Here is a 20683-nt window from a genome sequence, read left to right on the forward strand (position 1 = left end):
AGTGTGAAATCCAAGGACGATTTGGTGTTTTTAAGATGGAAGTTATTTACTACCAGCCCACCATCCCACATAAATCTGATGAATTTAGGGTGGAAATATGTCAAAACAACTTCAGTTATTCCTGTGCACACTGCAGTATTTACATTATTGGATCATTTTCTGTCCTGAATACATCTAACCTGTCTTTTCTCTTCCCTCCTTTCTTATTCCCCTGTGCTAGTTTCCTAGCCACCAGCAGTCAGGGAGCAAAACTTGTATGGGAACTAGTGACTGTCATGGGACAAAAATGACTTTGGGCACAATCTTGCACCCATGGGAAAACTGGTTCAGTTCTGACAAAGCACCAAGGCCATTTAGTTGCTTTGTTCATTCTTTGTAAGGCTGACATTGATCTATGAATATATATAGGATTGGCAGGGTGCTCTGTAGTTAAGAGGCTGGGACACATTTAATTTTGCTGCTGCTCACTAGATTTTTTAAAAACGAGTGCTTTGAGCTATATTGGATTGTAATTAAAATAAACCAACTAGACCATTTAAAACATATTAGTTTACTTTTGTGAAACTAAAAGCTCATTCATTTATTTATCACTTGCATTACAACATATGAGGAGGTCATTCTGCTCAGGTCACCTGTCCCATTGTGGGCTCTTTAGGGACCTATGTCCTCAAATTGCTTTTTCCTGTCACTTCTCTGTATCCTTTCATTTATTTTAGTTTCAAAGACCTATTGAAATCCCTGTTAAATTAAACTATTGTCTGTGTAGCAATGGCTACTAATTCCATGTTCTAATATTGCATCCTGAAAAACACATCTAACTTCCATTTTTTTGTGTTCTGCCTTCAATATTTAATTCGCTAATTATTTATTGAAATTGTGAAAAGCCCAGTTAGATTCCCCTTTCCATTGTTTTTTTTTGTATTTGAGTGAATAAAGCTGCAATATTTATAGATATTCTTCACAAGCGTTCATTCCTGGAACCTTCATTGTGTCCTTCTCACAGCTCGAGCATCCTTTCCATAATGGAGTGCCCAAACTTGCAATATTTCAATTGTGGCCTAATTCATTATCAATTTATTTTATATTTCTACTATATTCAATTCCCTGATGCATATGCCCATAATCGATTTGACATATCTACACCCCTCGATCACTCTGTTCCTCCAATCTGTTTAATGTCCTTCTATTTAGGGTATACATCCATTCACTTTCTGCGTTCCAAACATGTACGACTTAACATTTCCCTACATCAAATTGCAGCAGCCAGCTATCTGCTGGCTCCACTCTTCTGTTTCCCTGCAATCTCCTCTATTCTTCTTTCGTTTAGCCCCCTGTTTAATGTCATAAGCAAGCTGTATTATAATTGCTCTTGTGTTTAGATCCGATTCACTTCTGTTACTGGAAATTTACTATGAAAAATTACAAAAAGTAGAAAAATGGGAGTTTAACCTGCAGAGTTGATAACTTACTTTGAATATAAAATATATTAGATTCATGAAACAAAATTGGCCCTTCACATAATTCCTTCAGGTTTCGTCTTCTGTCGTCTCTTCAAAAATAATCTGCTTCCAAATAGGGAAAAATGAGCTGTTCAGCATTTCACATGTGTAAAAGATAACTGCAACTTGCAAAACCTTCTGTATGCTGGACAAAGTAGGAGCGTTCAGTTTGGAGTGAATACAATGTTTGGTTCATGTAAAATTTGCAAACTGTTTTGTGACCTTATAGAATGCTCCATTCTGTTGTCACAGCTGTTGTGTTTCTTCTCTTAATATTGTAAGAACATTGGGATTGGTTCCCTGACATGAATATTTGTGGATGGTCCATAAACCCTCTCACCTTAACTCCTTATTGAGGGACTGTTTGGGGTTTAGTGCCTGTAGGAACATAAGAACACACGATTTAGGAGTAGACTATTCAGCCGATTGAGCCTGCTCCGCCATCTGATAAGACCATGGCTGATCTGTTTGTGGTCTCAACTCCAATTTGTCGCCTTCACCCCCCCACCCCTCAATGACTCTTGATTCCCATGTCTATCAAAAATGTGTCTAACTCTGCCTTGAATAAATTCAATGACTCAACCTCCACTGCTTTCTGGGGAAAAGAATTCCACATACTAACGACTCTCTGAGAGAGAAAAAAAATTCTCACCTCTATCGTAAAAGGGAGACCTCTTATTCTTAAACTGTGTGGCCTAGTTCTAGCCTTCCACACAAATGGAAACATCCTCTTGGTATCTACCCTATCAAGTCCCCTCAGGATCTTATATGTTTCAATAAGATCACCTCTCATTTTTCTAAACTCCAAAGGGTACAGGCCCAACCTGTTCAACCCTTGTTCATGGGATAAACCCCTCACCCCAGGAATAAGTTGAGTGAACCTTCTCTGAACTGCTTCCAATACAATTTTATATTTTTTCAAATAAGGAGACCAAAACTGTACACAGTATTCCAGATGTGGTCTCACCAACGCCCTGTACAACTGGAGTAAAACTTCCCTACTTTTATATTACATTCCCCTTGCAATAAACACCAACATTCCATTTGCCTTATTAATTGCTTGCTGTACCTGCATACTAACTTTTTGTGATTCATGTACCAGGACACCCAGATCCCTCTGTGCCACCAAATTCCTCAATCTCTCTCCATTTAAATTGTATTCTTCTTTTCTATTCTTCTTGCCAAAATGGACAAGTTCACATTTTCCTACATTATACTTCACCTGCCAAATTTTTGGCCACTCATTTAATTTGTCTATATCCCTTTGTAGACTCCCCACCTCCTCCTGACAACTTACTTTCCTACCTTTCTTCGTATCATAGGCAAACTTAGCTACCATACATTTGATCCATTCATCAAAGTCATTGATATAGATTGTGAATAGTTGAGCCCCCAGCACTGATATCTGTGGTACTCCACTAGTGACAGCTTGTTAACCCAAAAAAGACCCATTTATCCCTACTGTCTGCTTTCTGCTCTAATAGTTTCTCCTTTATCCATGCTAAAGATGTCACCCCCTGCAATACACCATGTTCTCTTATCTTGTGTAGTAATCTTTGATGTCGCACCTTATCAAATGCCTTTTGGAAATCCAAGTGCAACACATCTACAGGTTTCCCTTTATCCACCTTGCTTGTTTCTTCCTCAAAAACTCTAATAAATTAGTTAAACATGATTTCCTATTCATAAAGCCATGTGCTTGATCACTTTATAATTGTTTAAGTATCCTGTTATGACCTCCTTATTAATGGATTCTAGCAATTTCCCTATGACAGGCGTTAGGCTAACTGACCTGTAGTTTCCTGTTTTCTGTCTCCCTACTTTGTTGAATAAAGGTGTTATATTAGCTATTTTCCAATCCACTGGGACCCTTCAAGAATCTAAGGAATTTTGGAAGATTATAACCAATGAACCTAATATCTCTGCAGTCACTTCATTTAAGACTTGAGGATACAGGCTATCTGGCCCTGGGGAATTGTCAGCCTTTAGGCCTCATAGTTTTCCCAGCACCTTTTCCATAGTGTTAGTGATTATTTTAAGTTCTTCTGTTCCTTTCACTTCTTGATTTTCAAGTATCTTTAAGAAGTTTTCTAAGTCTTCTACAGTGAAAACAGATTCAAAATACCTGTTCAATGCCTCTGCCATTTCCTTATTTTCCAATATCAATTCCCAGACTCACTCTCTAGAGGACAAACACCAGCTTTTGTTATTCTTTTTCCAATTAAGTACTTGTAGAAACTTGTAGCTACTATCTGTTTTTATATTACTGGCTAGCTTTCTCTCATATTCTACTTTCTCCCTCTTCATTTATCTTTGTCATTCTTTGCTGGTTCTTAAAATCCCATCAATCTTCTGATGTACCACTAATCTTTGCAGATTTGTACAATGTTTCTTTCAATTTGATACTATCCTTAACTTCCTTATTCAGTCACGGATAATTAATCCTTATCAAAGAGTCTTTTGTTCTTACTGGGATAAATATTTGCTTAGAGTTATTAAATATATCCTTAAAAGTTTGCCATTGCATCTCTACTGTCTTACCTTTTAACCTAGTTTCCCAGTTCACTTTAGTTAGCACTGCTTTCATACCCTGATAATTACCTTTAATCAGGTTTAAAACAATAATCTTAGACACACACTTCTCCCCTTCAAACTGAACATCAAATTCTATCAAGTTAAGATCGCTGTCACCTAAAGACTCCTTTCAGCATGAGGCTATTGATTAATCAAATATCTCATTGCTCATTACCAGGTCTAAAGTAGCCTGCTCCCTTGGTTGGCTGTAGAACATTATGCTCTAAGAAATTGTCCCACATGCCCTCTTATGAACTCATTTTCCAGGCGACCTTTGCCAATCTGATTCGGCCAATCTACACGTAGATTAAAGTAATCCATGATTATTGTGGTACCCTTCTTACACACCCCATTTATTCCTTCTTGTATATTCTGCCCTCATACCTCGTTATTACTCTTTGATTTACTACATCCCCTCTCACATGATTCCTTCCTCCCACTATTTCGTTTGAAAACCTCTCTGCCACCCTAATGATACGATTCTCCAGAACACGGGTCCTAGCACGGTTCAGGTGAAGCCGGTCCCAACGATGCAGCTCCTACTTTCCTCAGTACTGGTGCCAGTGCCCCAGGAATCCTGATGGGAGAATGATGTTTTCCAAGCTGTTTTGCATCAAACAGTTTGGATTACATTAACATCTATCAGGATATCTTAGCTACGAAGTGAATGAATTAACCCTTTCTTGCCAGATCATTAAAGAAGAAACCAGACATAAATTTATAAATTAACAATTGTTTGTTTAATAACCTCAGAATCATAATTAAATTGGGACATTGGGTATTCACTTGTTTTGTGGGTGGGGATAAATGACAATGATCAATGAAGAATATAAAGTCAGTTATGTTATGATAATTCAGCAATAACTGGCCCGATGATAAATTGACAGTTGAGATCAATGTCTGAGATTAATTTAGGATTAGACTCCTTAGATAGCTTAGACAACAAGTTAACAGTCTTAGATTGTTGGATAGGCTTATTAGAAATGTATCCAGAACTTGTATAACATCATACTTAGGTGCTGGCGTAATTGAGTTGGTTTCTTCACTTCCCCTGAGACAATGATGCTAGCCTCTTGAGCAATTAGAGTGAAGAAATTCCAACCTTGGAGGTGCTATCCAGATCTTTTGGATCCTCTACTCCTGTGTGGATTTGCCTTCCATATTGGTAGCTGTATCTGGATGAGTGGCTGAAACCTCATTCTCCTTGATCTTAAGGAACGTGTACCTCTAACTAACAAATTACCTCAGTCTCTGCCTGGCTCATACAACCATACAATTTTAATTTCTGCCATATCACTTTCTCTCACTCTTCCACACACACTCTCTTTCAAAGAACTCACCCTTTTTGAAGTCCCCCATCTCCTTCACTATCCTAACTCCTCACATTCTCTTCGGCGAAGTGTCTTGCACACTTTTAGTTAAGGGGCGAAATATTTATAGCCTTCTAATGAGCTATCTCTAGTTTGTGGCCTTGATGGGCTTGTATTTCCCAGCACAGTAATGGTAAGGAATGTTTTGTTTATATAATCCTTCATGCTTTTCATTTGTTCCAGAATTCAGTGTGACAATCTCTTGTTTAGAGGACATAAATTAAACTTCATCTTAAGGACAATTAAGGAAATTTAAGGCAATTCTTAGACAATTCTTCTTAAACAAAGCTTTTTTTTGGGATGAAACAGCTGCTCCGTTGACATTTTGTCTAATGGATGTAGTGCTCCTTGATGCTGAAGAAGGTTATTAGAACAATTTTATCTATTATGAAGAACATTGGTACAGCCTACCACCATTTTAACATGTCCCTGTACCCTTAAACCTTTAAGAAAGGGAGAGGAAAACAGAACATTTAGTTAAAATAAAGATTGTGAAATCTGAATGCGACGTGAATCTCCTCTTTTTCCCCTCCTCCACTTTTATGTCCCTATTTATCAAAATGCAATGCTTTAAAACTATTGTCCCACCTCATCAGTATAGATTAGCTAGCCTCAGAAAAGCTCCCTTAAATGTTCCAGTGTAACTATTTTCCACACACTAACTGCTAATAGCATTAGGATAGTTGTGTGATGTAGGCTTAAGTCTGCTTCCAATTTGTTTGAAGCTGTGCCAGTGTATTGATTTTAACGTCAACCCTAAGACCAAGAAATAAATTGTGTGCTTACCCATAAATTGCTTTTTGTATTTTGTTTTATTTTCCACAATTGACCCAGGATTATTCATTGTGAACTTTTTGTACTATTTGCTTTGACTTTCCTTTACCATTCCGAGCAGCAAAGCGAGGGAGTCTAACCATAGCAATGTGAGGAGCTGATGCATGGACATTGGTATCCTGCATTCTGAACTAAAGAAGGACAAGAGAGCATCTTTGGATAATGCTTTAGCCACCAACTAGTAATATTTACCTATGTTTGGTGTATTTAGATAGCTATTGAGAATGGGAGTGAAGCTTTGATGTTGATCATGTGTTTATGCTCTTTAGTGATCAAGTATGTGAACAACTGTATAAAATAGAGCATTCAAAGCAACGTATTTTATTCCATGATTCTGCTTTCCAGGTGGGTTACTACAATACTGTACAATGCTGTGGATATTGACCACTGCCACTAGTTGCTTTCCCTACAGCAGCAAATCCATTGCATATGTCTTGTAATGTCTGGTAAAAGAAATCAGGAGCCCTGTATTTTAAACTTTGTGGGGGTGAAATTCATCTTTGAAAAAGCACAAAACTGACAATCATGAATTGGCAGCTTGGTGTATACCCAATTCAATTTTCTTTTCCACTGATTTCAATGGAAAAGAAGATCAAGCAGGGTATAAAAGAGGCTGCCAATTTGCTGTTTTTTGCTGTCGTCAAGGACCAATTTCACCCTTATAAATCTCAAATTCCAGCCCTTCTCCCCCCTAGTTTAGAGTTTAATTTGCAGTATCTGGAAACCTAATCACTTGGCTACTTTGAATTCATTCTGTATTTCCGTCGTGACTCACAAAAGCTTGCCACCATGAAGCCTTATTTCGTTATCTCCCTGTCATATTTTTGTTTTGTGCTATTTTTCATTCTTCAGTCATAAATTAAGTGTGGCTAATTGAGTTTTACAGAATTTAAGGAATAAATTTATGTGTGTAATCAGCTTCCTACTGGCTTTTGATTATGCTTATGTTTTAAAAAGAAGGAAACCATGATTCTGTTCCTCGAATCTAGATTTCGATTTTCTCCTTCTAAGTTGTGGTAAACAAGAAACTATGGGAGCCTCAGTGCTGCAACATCGCTCAGAGCCAAATGTTTTGAAGTTTGCATCTTGTGGGAGGTGGACAAACATCCATGTGACTTGGTTGTTAATTCCAAATATGTTTCTTTGGCATTAGAACCTGGAGGGTATGTTTCTGATATATGTAAATTTCAACTGATTGACAATATAATGCACCTTGTTTTAAAAAGTGTTTACTCTTTTGATTTTGTAGTTTCATGCTTTGCAACCAGCATTCCAATGTGGAGGGACATGTTCCATTTCTTCTTATTAATTATGAAAGGCTTTGTATCACTAAGTTACCTTCATCAGATGCTTCAGGAGAGAAACTAATTTGAAATCTGCAGTGCAAGATCAGTTTCAATCAAAATTGCACCAGATTAAATGTGAAAAGGTAAATGTGGGCTTGGTGCATTAAATTTGCTGATAGCGAATAGCAGTGAAATGAATCCCATAGGGTGTTGTTCACGATTGCATTTTCGTAGTATGAAACACTTGCCACTTTCCACTGTTTGGGCTTAATAAAGAATCAGGAGCAGAAATGTTGTCCTCTCCAGGTAGACTTTCGAAACACTTCTTGAAAAGAAAACTCTTGGGATCAGGAAACCTGTAGGCCATGAAACAACTTCAGATGCTAATATGACTAACGAAAAAAAAGCTGGTTAGATTAAATTGAGCATAGTGCCTATTCAGATTCGTATTTAATTTAATTCTCAGTGTAATGTCTCTGGGGAAAGGAAACTTCCAGTTAACAAAAGTTTGCTTTGTTCTGTATATTTTCCCCAGGTGCTTGGTTACAAGTATTTCTTTGCATCTGAATTGCACCAATTTACTGGACAATAATTTGAATAATATATCTAACATCCTCCCACAGAATGTAAGGCCTCATGAACTTCTACATTTATTAATTAAGTGCTAGGAGAACCTAAGACACATTAATTACAGAGGGTTAACTAAGCAAATAACTGTTTTCCCACTTGGATTTTTTGTTCTTATCTTTTTGCATGTAAGGACAGTTTTGATAGGAAAGTGGGATTCTACCCTTAAAATGTTCCACCTATGCAGTAATGTGCATGTACCAAAGTTCACAGAGAGTGTAAATTTTAAATGTAGTCACTTTCACAGTTGTCTATTTACCAATGATCACTTTGTGTATAATTACATAATGCCAAAAGCATTCTCGCCAATTCTGGGAGATGGTCTTATATAGTTCATTTAATACACTAAGGGCTGAATTTTCGTGAAGATGGTGTCTTAGCCAAAATGGCGCTGGAGCCTGGAATCCAGAAGCCCCCGAACCTGGCACCCACCATTTTCTCTGTGGGGATGGGGTGGGGAGAACAAGATGCATTTTGCCCATCCGCAGTCCATGGAGGTGCAGCTGCCTTCAAACAGAAACGAATTTGGTCATCAGAGTTTCAGAAACATGAGTCATGGGATTTAGACATTTGGAGCAGAATTTTCCTCCCGTTGGGGGGAATGTTCAGGAGTGGGCACGTGCAGGCGTGCCTCCGAGGGCCGCCATTTTACGTGGGCAGGCCAATTAAGGCCCGCCCAGCGTGACATTCGCCAGGAAGCGCTATGTACTCCCTGTGCGGTGGGGGGGGGGGCATGTGCGAAAGAGCACACTCATCTCCCTGAGGCTAAGTGCTGCCTCAGGGTGATCAGCGCCAAATTCAAAAATGTTAAAAATAGAAAAATAAAATTTCCCTGATATGTCCCCTCATGTGTCACATGAGTTGGGACATGTCCATCACTTTTAGTTAAACTTTTATTAAATTTTTGAAAATCTACATGAAACCTCATCCCGCCCGTGGATGAGGTTTCATGCTTTCTCTGAAGCAGGGCTCCCAGCCTGCCCGCCAACCTTAAGGTTGGACGGGTAGGTCCATTAATTACTGCAATTACTTTTTAAATGGCTTCAATTGGCCGTTGACAGGTCGGCAGGCTGATTCGGCTGCGGCCCCGCTGACCTGAAAATGGAAATGATGTGGGGTGACGTCGGGAATTCCGCCCGATGTCACCCCGCGTCATTTAACGCGCCAGTGTGTGGGTCCCACCCCCGCACGCCAGCCGGGAAATCCTGCCCTTGAAGAAGAAGTCTCAACCTACCGGAGTTCTTTGGAGAGGTCAGGTACCCTTTTGGAGATGTCAGGTACCGTTTTGGGAGAGGTCAGATACCCTATCAAAGAGGTCAGGTACCACCTTTTGGATTGTTAAGTGTAGACATGAATGCGTGATTTCAGATGCAGATCCAGGAACCTTTTGAATATGCATAAAAAGTAGATAAGCTCTGTGGAATTGTTAAGCTATCAATTCATTTAAATTTTACTTTATTCTTTCACAGGATGTGGGTGTTGCTGGCTGTGCCAGCATTTACTGCCCATCCCTAATTGTCCTTGAAGATGGTGGCGAGCCGCTTTCGTGAACCGCTGCAGTCCATGTGATGTGGGTACACCCACAATGCTATTAGGGAGGCAGGTGGTGTTATCCCCATGCATCTGCCGCCCTTGTCCTTCTAGGTGGTACAGGTCGCGAGTTTGGAAGGTGCTGTCGAAGTGGCCTTGATGAGTTGCTGCAGTGCAGATCGTCCACACTGCTGCCTCTGTGCATTGGTGGTTGAGGGAGTGAATGTTTAAGGTGGTGGATGGAGTGTCAATCAAGCGGGCTGCTTTGTCCTGGATGGTGTTGAGCTTCTTGAGTGTTGTGGAGCTGCACTCATCACACCCCTGACTTGAGCCTTGAGCCCATTGTGTCTGTGCCAACCGAGAAAGAAAAAGAAAAAAACTAACCACCCATTCTAATCCCACCTTCCAGGTCCCGGCCCATAGCCTTGCAGGTTACAGCGTTTCAAGTGCAGATCCTGGAACCTTTTGAATGAGTTGAGGGTTCCTGCCTCCACCATCAAACCAGTCAGTGAATTCCAGACACCCACCATCCTCTGGGTGAAGAGGTTTTTCCTCATGTCCCCTCGAATCCTTCTACCAATCACCTTAAATCTGTGCCCCCTGGTAATTGACCTCTCCGCTAGGGAAACAAGTCTTTCCTGTCTATTCTATCTAGGCCCCCCATAATCTTGTACACCGCAATTAAGTCACCCCTCAGCCACCTCCTCTGTTCTAAGGAAAAGAACCCTAGCCTATCCGATCCTTCCTCATAGCTACAATTTTTCAAGCCCAGGCAACATTCTTGTAAATCTCCTCTGTAGTCTCTCCAGAGCAATTGTGTCCTCCCTATAATGCGGCGACCAGAACCGTATACAGAATTCCAGTTGTGGCCTAACCAGTGTTTTATACACTTCCAGCATTACATCCTGCTTTTGCATTCTATACCTTGTCCAATAAAGGAAAGCATTCCATATGCTTTCTTTACCACCTTATCCACCTTCAGGGACTATATAGCTATATATAAATATATTTATATGACTATATGACTGGTTCAGTTCAGTTTCTGGTCAATGGTAACCCCCAGGATGTTGATAGTTGGGGATTCGGTGATGGCAATGCCTTTGAATGTCAAGGGGAGATAATTAGATTCTCTCATGTTAGAGATGGTAATTGCCTGGGACTTGTGCGGTGCAGATGTTACTTGCCACTTATCAGCCCAATCCTGAATATTGTCCAGATCTTGATGCTTATGGACATGGACTGCTTCAGTATCTGAGGAGTCTCAAATGGTGCTAAACATTGTGCAATCATCAACGAACATCCCCACTTCTGACCTTAGGATGGAGGATGATAGAAATCTCCTGCTCTTTAAATTTTGAAAAAATACAGCCAACCAGCAGTTGATTAAGGATCAGCGCCTGCAATTTCACTAGATGTTCATTGACATAAGCCTGAGTGCTATCATTGTCGTATTATTTCTGCTTGACTGCTTCCACATCCTACCCTTATCACAAAGGGAAGCCTGTAAATTCACAGTTTGATTTGCAGCTCCAATGGGTTATAAAGAGATTAGCTGTCTCTGATGTGGGCTATGAATACAGATGTTTGTTTTTATAAGGGATTAAGCACTAGGAGGAACTGTTTGTTTTTATAAGGGATTAAGTACTTTAAGCGTTTTAAATGTATTGAATGGGCTTTCAATGAGTTTTTTTTTAATATAGTGAAGTTTAGTTCGAATTTTATTTTATTTTATATCTCACCATGGCTCCTGAGGTCTGCCAAGGCAGGTGGGTGAGTTGGCATGGAGGCCGCAAGGGAAAAGGGTGGTGGGTGGGTGGGGCATGGGTTGGCACTAAATTGGCATGAGGCTATAAAGTTCCATGGGGATGAGTGGGGGGGTCGTAGGTTGTCGTGAGTTGGCACTAAGATTTCATAGGGGTTATAAAGAACCACGGAGATGAGTTGGGGGTCATAGGTTGGTACAAGTTAGCATGGAGTTGACACTGAGTTGGCATGAAGGGTATGAGGGGCCAAGTGGGTGGTTGGGGGCATGAGGTCGCATAAGTTGGCATGGATGGGAAGTGTATGGGGGATGAAAGGGTGTGAGGGCTTGAGGGCTGTTTTTGATTTTACTACTTTTCTTACAACAGGGAAAAAGTCCCAGAGCACCAAGGCAGGCCTTTTAACCAACACGCCTTGGCACCCAACAGGTCAGTGGCTGCCTCCGAACTCTTTGCAGTGACGGTGGGCCCGACTCCCGTTCACCTGCTGGAACAAAAATCTGAGCTTCTGGGGCACTTTCTCCTGAGTTGACTCAGGTGAAAATCGCTGATAATATGAAGATAGGCGGAAAGCAAGTTGTGAGAATGATACAAAGAGCCTACAAATTGATATGGATAGGTTAAGTGACTGGACAAAAGTTTGGCAAATGTAATACAGTATGGGAAAATGTGAGGTTGTCCAATTTGGCAGGAAGAATAAAAAAGCAAAATATTATTTAAAAGGAGAGAGACTGCAGAATGCTGGGGTACAGAGTGACTTTATATGAATCACAAAAAGTCAGCATTTGTCATGTACAAAATTTATACGTTCCTTTTTATTGCCTGTGATCAAAATGTTTGTCTGTAAAAGGTGTGTGTTTTCTTACTCTGATTGATTGTCCTAATTTAAATAATCCCAGCAGCATGCTTTTTGTTTTAAATAAAGGCTATTTATTATCACACACTTGCCTCAGATGTTTAAAATGTGACAACTCATTCACTTAACTTACACACACTGGGCAGAATATTGTGCTCGTTGGGTGAGCATCCTGACGTCATGGCGCGCTTGTGCGATATTTCAGCTGGCGGGCGCACGCAGAAGTTGGCAGCGTGCCCACTGACAATTAATAGGCCTATTAAGGCCATTAAAGTACCAATTGAATTAAATTTTTCACTGCCTGTCCAGCCTTACGCTTGGCAGGCAGGCGAAAAGGCCAAGTGGCCTTTGGATTTTTTGCGAAACCTCATCCACAGGTGGGATGAGGTTTCGCTCAGTGATTTAAAAATAAAAATAAAAATGTTTCCAACTAATTTCTAACATGTCCCTGCTCATGTAACAGAGTCACATGAGGGGACATGTTATAAACCTTTTAAAATTCTTTATTTTCATTGTTCAAAATATTCAGCGAGCTGCCTCAGGGAGCTTCCCCCACCCCCCTGACTCAGGTAGTGCTGCAGCGTGCGTTTCACACTGGGTGGGGCTTAATTGGCAGTCGGGCCCCGATCGTGGGCGGTGGTCGACTTCCCGAACACTCCTGCTCGCCCCCGCCAAGCCCGCCTGACAAGGGCAAAATTCTGCCCACTATCACACAAGATTAAATTAGATGCAGATGAAGGCGAAACAATACAATTACAATTTATGATTGTCTCTGTCTCGTTTTAAAGTTGATGCTTTAGTTGAAGTCAAGGTCCCATAAAGCAGACAATTCTCAGTAAGCTGCAAGGCTTCTTGTTGTTGAATTTTCCAGGGGGTTGGTTCTCAGGTGAACTCGGAGTTTGAACAGGCTAGGGGAGCCTTTCTCCCATTTTCAAGGTATTGCTGATTATTACCTTGCTGCTTAGATGACTCGCAGCTGGTTCAATGGCTTTCTAATGGAACTCTGTAGAATTTTCAAAGCAGACAATAAAATGGCTTCTTTACTACTTGACTTGTACAAGTTCAAAGTTCTGTTTCCAAAAAGGATGGTGTCTTGATGGTCTAGCCTTAAAGGGATGTGTGAATTCCCCTGATCACTGCGAATGTCCATATTTAATTAGGTATTTGCTTGAGACTCAGGACTATCTGAAGCTTGAAATGCCAAAGGTCACATGGTTTGCACTGACAATTTTAATTGTCATTTTGTGTTCAAAATGTTAAAGTATTGACTGAAAATTCATAATATACTGAAACATGATGCAGCATGCAGGTACGGCAAACAATTAGAAAGGTGAACAGTGGTGTAGTGGTATTGTCACTGGACTGGTAATACAGAGATCCAGCATAATGCCCTGGGGACTCAAGTTTGAACCCCACCATGGCAGATGGTGAAATTTGAATTCAATAAAAATCTGGAATTAAAGGCCCATGATGATGACCATGAAACCATTGCCAATTGACGTAAAAACCCATCTGGTTCACTAATGTCCTTTAGGGAAGGAAATCTGCCATCCTTACCTGGTCTGGCCTACATGTGACTCCAGACCCACAGCAATGTGGTTGACTCTTAAATGCCCTCTGGGCAAGGGCAGTTAGGAATGGGTAATAAATGCTGGCCTAGCCAGCGATGCCCATATCCCATGAACAAATAAAAAAACCCCGAAATGTTGGCATTTATTGCAAGGCAGAAGTGGGGAAGTCTTGCTACAACTGTGCAGGACAATGGTGAGTATTGTGTACAGTTTTGGTCACCTTACTTAAGGAGGGACATATTTACATTGGAACCAATTCGGAGGAGGTTCACTAGGCTGATTCCTAGGATGAAGAGGTTGTCTTATATGGAAAGATTAAGCAGTTTGGGCCCATACTCATTGGATTTTAGAAGAATGAGAGGTTATCTTATTGAAATGCATAAGATTCTGAGGGGGCTTGACAGGTAGAAACTGAGAGGACATTTCCTCTCGTGGGGGAATCTAGAACTAGGGGAAACAGTTTCAAAATAAAGGGTCTCCCATTAAGACGGAGATGAGGAGGAATATTTTCTCTGAGTGTTATTAGTGTTTGGAATTCTCTTCCACAGAAAGCAGTGGAGGCTGGGTCATCGAATATATTCAAGGCTGAGTTAGATTTTTGATTGACAAGGGAGTCAAGGGTTATGGGGAGCAGGCAGGAAAGTGGAGTTTAAGGCCACAATCAGATCAACCATGACCTGATTGAATGGTGTAGCAGGCGCAAGGGGCCAAATGGCCTACTTCTGCTCCTATTTCTTATGTTCTATTAACGTATTTTCACCTATTTTGTGACCATCCATAGTTCTTCATTTTACTTCCTTTGTTACAGATCTTCTGCTTGCTCTCTAGGATTAAAAAAAAGCTCTTGTCTGGCTACAACTGTCATTCATCTGTTAGACCTATTTAGTCCCAACATCAGTAAATATAAATTGAGTAAAAAATGAGTCCACTTGTCCTCCATGTTTACAATTGACCATACTGAATTTTTCTACCTGTTTGTTTCCACATAGTGCATTTTAACAACCTTCTCAGCATTTGGTGAAAGTTGTTACACTTAGAACATTATTGACCAAAAGCAAATAAACCCATTTGACTGCTAAGGACTGAGAAAAGAGCAGCAAAATATTTTAGGAATCAATCTTAATTCTCAAGAACCTTTGACTTTCTAGGGAAACCAGCAGCCTTTCTTTCGTGCACTTTCTCCTTTCTCCATTTCAAAATGGTTGATCAGTGTTTGCTTTTTATTGGAATGTGCGCTGCTTCTTCCAATATGTACGCATTTATCTCCAACCATTTGTCCTCTGCAGCCAACATGAGTAGGAGTTGGGCATGGTGTTGGAAAGCAACTTCAGTCATCATCAGATCTTTGTGACCTTCTGCAGAATGAATAGTTAAAAGTGTAGAAATGTATAAATAGCAATGGCTCAGTTCTATTTGGAAATGGATTATAGCAGCAGCAAAATATAATAACTGTTGGTGTATACATTTATTTTAAGTACCAGATTAACAATAAATTTAAAACCCACCTTGTTTATTTAGTTGCCTGTTTTCAGATCTCAAATCTCTAACTGGCTCTTCTTGCTTTAATTGTTTCCATGGAAACATCGAGTACTTGTCAAAAGCAGAAACACTTGAGAAGTGTGTACCTGAAAGTAAATTATCATACAAGATGAAATGGGCAGCTCCATGGTCTTGATATCAGAAACCATTTTCTGACCTGCGTTGAGGAAATTAACCTTGCTCCCTTAAGTATTTAAAACACATGTTTCTTCTTAATTGCCCAAAATTCTACTTTTATTTTGAAATTGCTCGATAGATCCAAGATAAATTAGCTTCTAAGTTATTTAATCTGTGGGATACTTTTATTATCTCTAGCATGAATCTCAGTTCTGCCTGGTTTCTAGACAGGTACTAGTGTACCTAAACTTTCACCCTTTTCCTTTGGATCCCCATAGCCACAGATTGTGGCTAGCTCAGACAATAGAATCATTGGTGACAATATTTTGGTTTCACTTAACTAGAGATAATTGTTACCAACTTTTGAGGTTAATTTCTTCTGCAGAAAGTAGAAGCTCATCATGTTAATGCATTTTGATGATTGAATGAATTGTGAATGAATACAGTATTCAGTTTTAGCTTTTGTATTTTTGTTTGCTGAGTTTACATTTTTGTAAGCCTGACTCAATCCTGTGTTTCATTGGGTGGAATTTAATATCCCGCCGCTTTGGTGGCGAGTTTGGAAGGGCGCATTCAATTGTGCAGGAAGGTGCAGGATGGGACACTGCTGCGTTCCCATCTCCACCCGATTGAGTCTGATGCGGGAAGGCATGTGGACAATTAACACCCACTTAAGGGTCTCATCCTGCCGCCTCAGGTATTCAACCAGTGACAAACAGGAGAGTCACCATGTGGGTGCCCTGAGTGGGCTTCCGGAGTGTCCCTCATTCAAAGGCACTCAGTGCCCGATCAAGGAATTTGGCATCAGGAAGGGGAGGGGGTGGCTGAGAGCCACCCTCTGCCCTTTTTTCCGGCCCCAAATCCCTAGCTGGCAACTGCCGCCCCCCCCGCCCCCCCCGTGACCCCCATCTGCCCTCACTCGACTGTGGCCTGGGTCCCTCATTGATCCTAGGCCTTTTCCTGGATGTTTTACCAGCAGCAGCCACCATTCCTGGTGGTACTGATGGACAATGGAGAGCTGCTGGCCTCTGATTAGCTGGCAACTCTTCGGAGGCAGGATTCCTGCCCCTCAGTTCATAGCACCCTCGCCTTTGAATCAGAGGGTTGTGGGTTCATGTCCCACTCCTGGAAACCAAGAACTGTGATTGTACTCGAAAGAAGTTGCAATCTGTGACTGTTGGTAACTCGAAAGAGTTTCCTGCCCCTGGGAGCCTGAATCCCAGAAAAAGACCCAACGCTGGCCATAAATGCCTGATGGGCACTTAATTCCACCAGGCCTTCCCCAATGGAGACGATTATGGCTCCTGCTAGTTCTCCAGCCAGCAGGCAAGATCCCCCATCACCAACATTAAATTCCACCTATAGTGCTTGTTATCTAGTTCATGTTCTGACACAGTTTGTAGCTATTTTTGAGTTCATTTAAAGTGGCTTCCTTATGACTCCATAAAAAGACTCATTGAGCAGAATCTTGTTAGGTTTTTATCAAGAGTTGGGAACATTTTTGGGTCCCAACCCCACATGGGTCTGCAATGCGCTCTCCAGCATAATGTTTTGGGAGGTGGCCTCCTAATTCTCCATTTCTGTGCCTGCCATTAAGTTTAGGACAGTGGGAAAATTCCTGAGGCTGCAGGCCCAATCAGAGGGCCCAGAGTGAAGACCCATCAGCAGCCACACAGGGAGAGGTGAGCACTGCTGAGGCAAGCAGGAGACTGCGAGGGTGCCTCAAGATAACAGCACCCTCTGAAGAATTATTATGTTTTTTAAAATTTTGGGGGCCACAGCTGCCAGTCCATCAGTGTGGATGGGCAATCCCTCCACAGGATCATGGCTGTCACCCTCTGGCATCCACTGCTCTAGGATCAATGGGAGCAATAAAGCAGGCCTCACTGGCTCCTTTGGGCTCAGCAATCTATGGGAGTCTGTTCCCCTGCTGGGAAGATCTCATCCCCCTCATTTGACCCAGAAGCGGGGATGCGCTGATGCTCTAACCTGTAACTTTTCTCCTGGTCCTACCTTTAAACCTGCCTCTGCAGGACTGGGAAGATTATACCCATTATTTCTGCACCAAATGCTACAGAAACAAGCTCTGTATTTTGTTTTCCAAAAAAGGGGATGAAGTTTCGGATGTATTTTGTACAGGGACTTAGATAAGTTCTAGCTTGTAAATAATGTGTTGCAACAGCCATAAACATCGGGGTAAAATGATTTAACTGTGACTTTTCTAATTGTGTCTCAGTAACTGTATGCTTTGAGTTACAAGGACGGAAACTGAATCTGAATTTCATGACATTTAGCATTAAATATACTGTTTTCCCTTTAGGAAACTATGGACCGGAAAACTGGGCCAAATCTTACATCAATTGCTCTGGCTTCAAGCAATCCCCCATTGATATCGTAGATCAGAAGACTCGTGAAAAGGATGACTTGCAGCAAATCCATCTTGAGGGGTTTGAGATCGAGTCCTCTAATAGGACTCGTATGAAAAACACTGGAAAGACAAGTAAGTTTGTTTGCATAGATAGCCAATGCTTTTCTTGCTTTTTGAACTTCCATCCAATGTCTGGGGATATTTAAATGGAATCAAGCATGAAAGAAGCTAGCGTGGTAAGAAACTATAACAGCATAAAATATTACATACTCCAATCTATTTCACGGGAGTGATATCCTCTTGAAGAAGTAAAACTTGGATGGGTACTGTAGATTGATGATTTTTAGTGCAGTATATTATGTTGTCATAAATTTACACTGCTGAACCACTTCAAGGAGGTGTTCCATAAATTAGTTGCAACTTCACATGCCGTAGAATCCACCTATTTATATGGTGGGCAGTTTCCACAACACTGAAGGTACAATTAAATAGCTTTGTTTGTGTAAGTGATCCCTCTGCAGAAGTTTAAAAGTCAGTTTGATTCTTTGGCAGTGACCACTACTCACCCCAGTGACTCAAGAGAGAAGTTTGCAGACAGTTGGGAGCAATGCTTGTGGCAGGCATGTGCGTTGTGACAGTTCAGGCTTTCTCCCAATACTCTTAACTCATGTTCACAGCAAAACGGCAGTACCCCTTAAGCAAAGCTTTGTCTCAAAAGAACTGAAACTTGCAACTTTCCTTACAACACAAATGGGATAGTAAGCCACATGATTAACAACAACTTTTTCTCTGCATTGGAGACTATGTGCATTGTTCACCATGTCTCCTGTCCACAGGTAGTGATTATGTCACTGTTAGCTTTAACCTGGATAATCCAGACTAAGAGATCAATTTACATAAAAATGAGATAATAACACACAAGCAAAAAACACACACCAAGTAACCACTAATATTGATTTTCATAATACCTGACTGTGACGATTTTTCAACTGAACGTCTAATGAAACATTACATGATGAATGTGCCCCATGGGAGACCACCTCACATGAACCCAGGTAGTCAAAAACAGGTAACAACTCTTTAGGAAAAATGTTCTCAGATTTTAAAGATTAGGTTCAGCACCCAAGATCATTAAGAAGTACTGGCAGGATATACTAATGAACAGCTTGAGTCACCTCATTAGGAGTCCCACCAAATCCTAAAGTGAATTTTGGCTGGAATGATGCTTCATTGATCGTTCAGCCATTTGGAAATAATGAGTTTTATCTTCTCCCAATCTATAAGCTTGAATACATTAACATTTTATAAAATGAGGTGATTTCTGATTAAATTAAACTTTGAATACAGTCAACAATGCCAGTGTGGAAAACTGACTGGGGCAGGTCCCTGACTCCAACGCAGGAAGCATAACCTTCCCTGGATATCTTTGTTATTTTTTTTGTCCCATCATCAAGACAAAAGAATGTTATGAGCATGATTTTCATCTTCACCTTTTGGGCAATAAACTGGCCTCTTTTAGAAACTGGACATTTTGTTTTCCCATTGGAATCAAATTAAGTGAAAATCAGGCAGTTTCAATAATGAGCAGTTCACTGCCTAAATGATGGAGATGAAAATGACCTCCTGTATCTCAGCCACAGGATAGCTGACAGTTATTTTAAATTTGCATTCTCTGTATCTAAACGGTATACTACAGTCAAATGTTGATGTTGCCCATGGAGGTGGTAATATTGTATTAGGTGAAGCTGGTAACCCACACTGTTTGGTGGTATACATTGCCTTTAACTTTGTTACTCTGCCTTGGTTACTTTGCTGTGTTGGAAAATCGAAAAATAAATGGGGTAATAAACCAGGATTAGATATGCAGCATTATTTGTCAGAATGTTGCAAGTTTTGTGCTTTATACCAGCTGTAGTGCAAATTTCTACAATTTGGGTTAAAAATACAACTTCACAGCTACAGCTATGAACTAGCTAGGGAATCAACCAGGTAAGAAAAAATTCAGATTCCTTACTCATCTTTATATTGCTTGTTTCATTTTGTTCCATTCTCTTGTGCCTATCTTGAGGGGGTGTCATGATCATTAAGAAATTAAGTTCTATTCCAGACAAAATGTTTGAATATGTAAAGCATTAATACGAATATGCCTCAAGTATTTGTAGAAATTTTCAGCAATTTTATCTGGGTCCAAACCTCTGGGTTGAAACAGTGACCTTTGAAATCAAATGCACATTAAAAAAAATGATGCAAGTGGAGCTGCCATTACCATAGAAAGCGGATGTTAAATTGTATTGGAAAATGAGTCAGAATAGTGCTGAAATAGGCTTTCAAATATCAAAACTTGATCAGAATTGTAATTCATCTGTGCTTTATGAAAGGAAATATGTGGATATGTTTACTCCAACACCCTATTTACTTTGTAGCTTTACTGTCAGTGTCAAAGTAAACAAGACAGCATGAGTGTTTTTCTAAGCAAGAAGCCTGCACGATCAAAAGAAGTGGTGCTGGCTTACATCTCTAGCAGCAGCATTGTCCCCAAGACAACACAAATACTTGTTGGCAGATTGACATATTTTGATTGTGGTGGGCTGCGATTCAAAGCTCTCACACTTGCCTTGTACATGCCAGCGATGTGACCATGCTTTTGCGTAGGACTTTCATCGGCAAGTGAAGAAGGTAAAGGCCCCTTCCTTTGCTCAATTACTTACATGTGGACCTGATGCTTTAGCAACTGGATCCATGAGATAACGTC

General features: G+C 40.6%; 1 protein-coding gene across 1 annotated transcript in view; it reads left to right on the forward strand.

Moving 5' to 3' along the window:
• LOC144681722 (receptor-type tyrosine-protein phosphatase gamma-like) overlaps window positions 1-20683 on the forward strand; it is an 803078-nt gene that overhangs the window by 320286 nt on the left and 462109 nt on the right. The window contains exon 3 of the mRNA XM_078543625.1: window positions 17884-18063. Within this exon, the coding sequence (XP_078399751.1) occupies window positions 17884-18063 (180 nt within the window). The remainder of the gene's footprint in view (window positions 1-17883; window positions 18064-20683) is intronic.

The sequence above is a fragment of the Cetorhinus maximus genome, chromosome 6 (genome assembly GCF_964194155.1).
Source record: "Cetorhinus maximus chromosome 6, sCetMax3.hap1.1, whole genome shotgun sequence".
Lineage (NCBI taxonomy): Eukaryota > Metazoa > Chordata > Chondrichthyes > Lamniformes > Cetorhinidae > Cetorhinus > Cetorhinus maximus.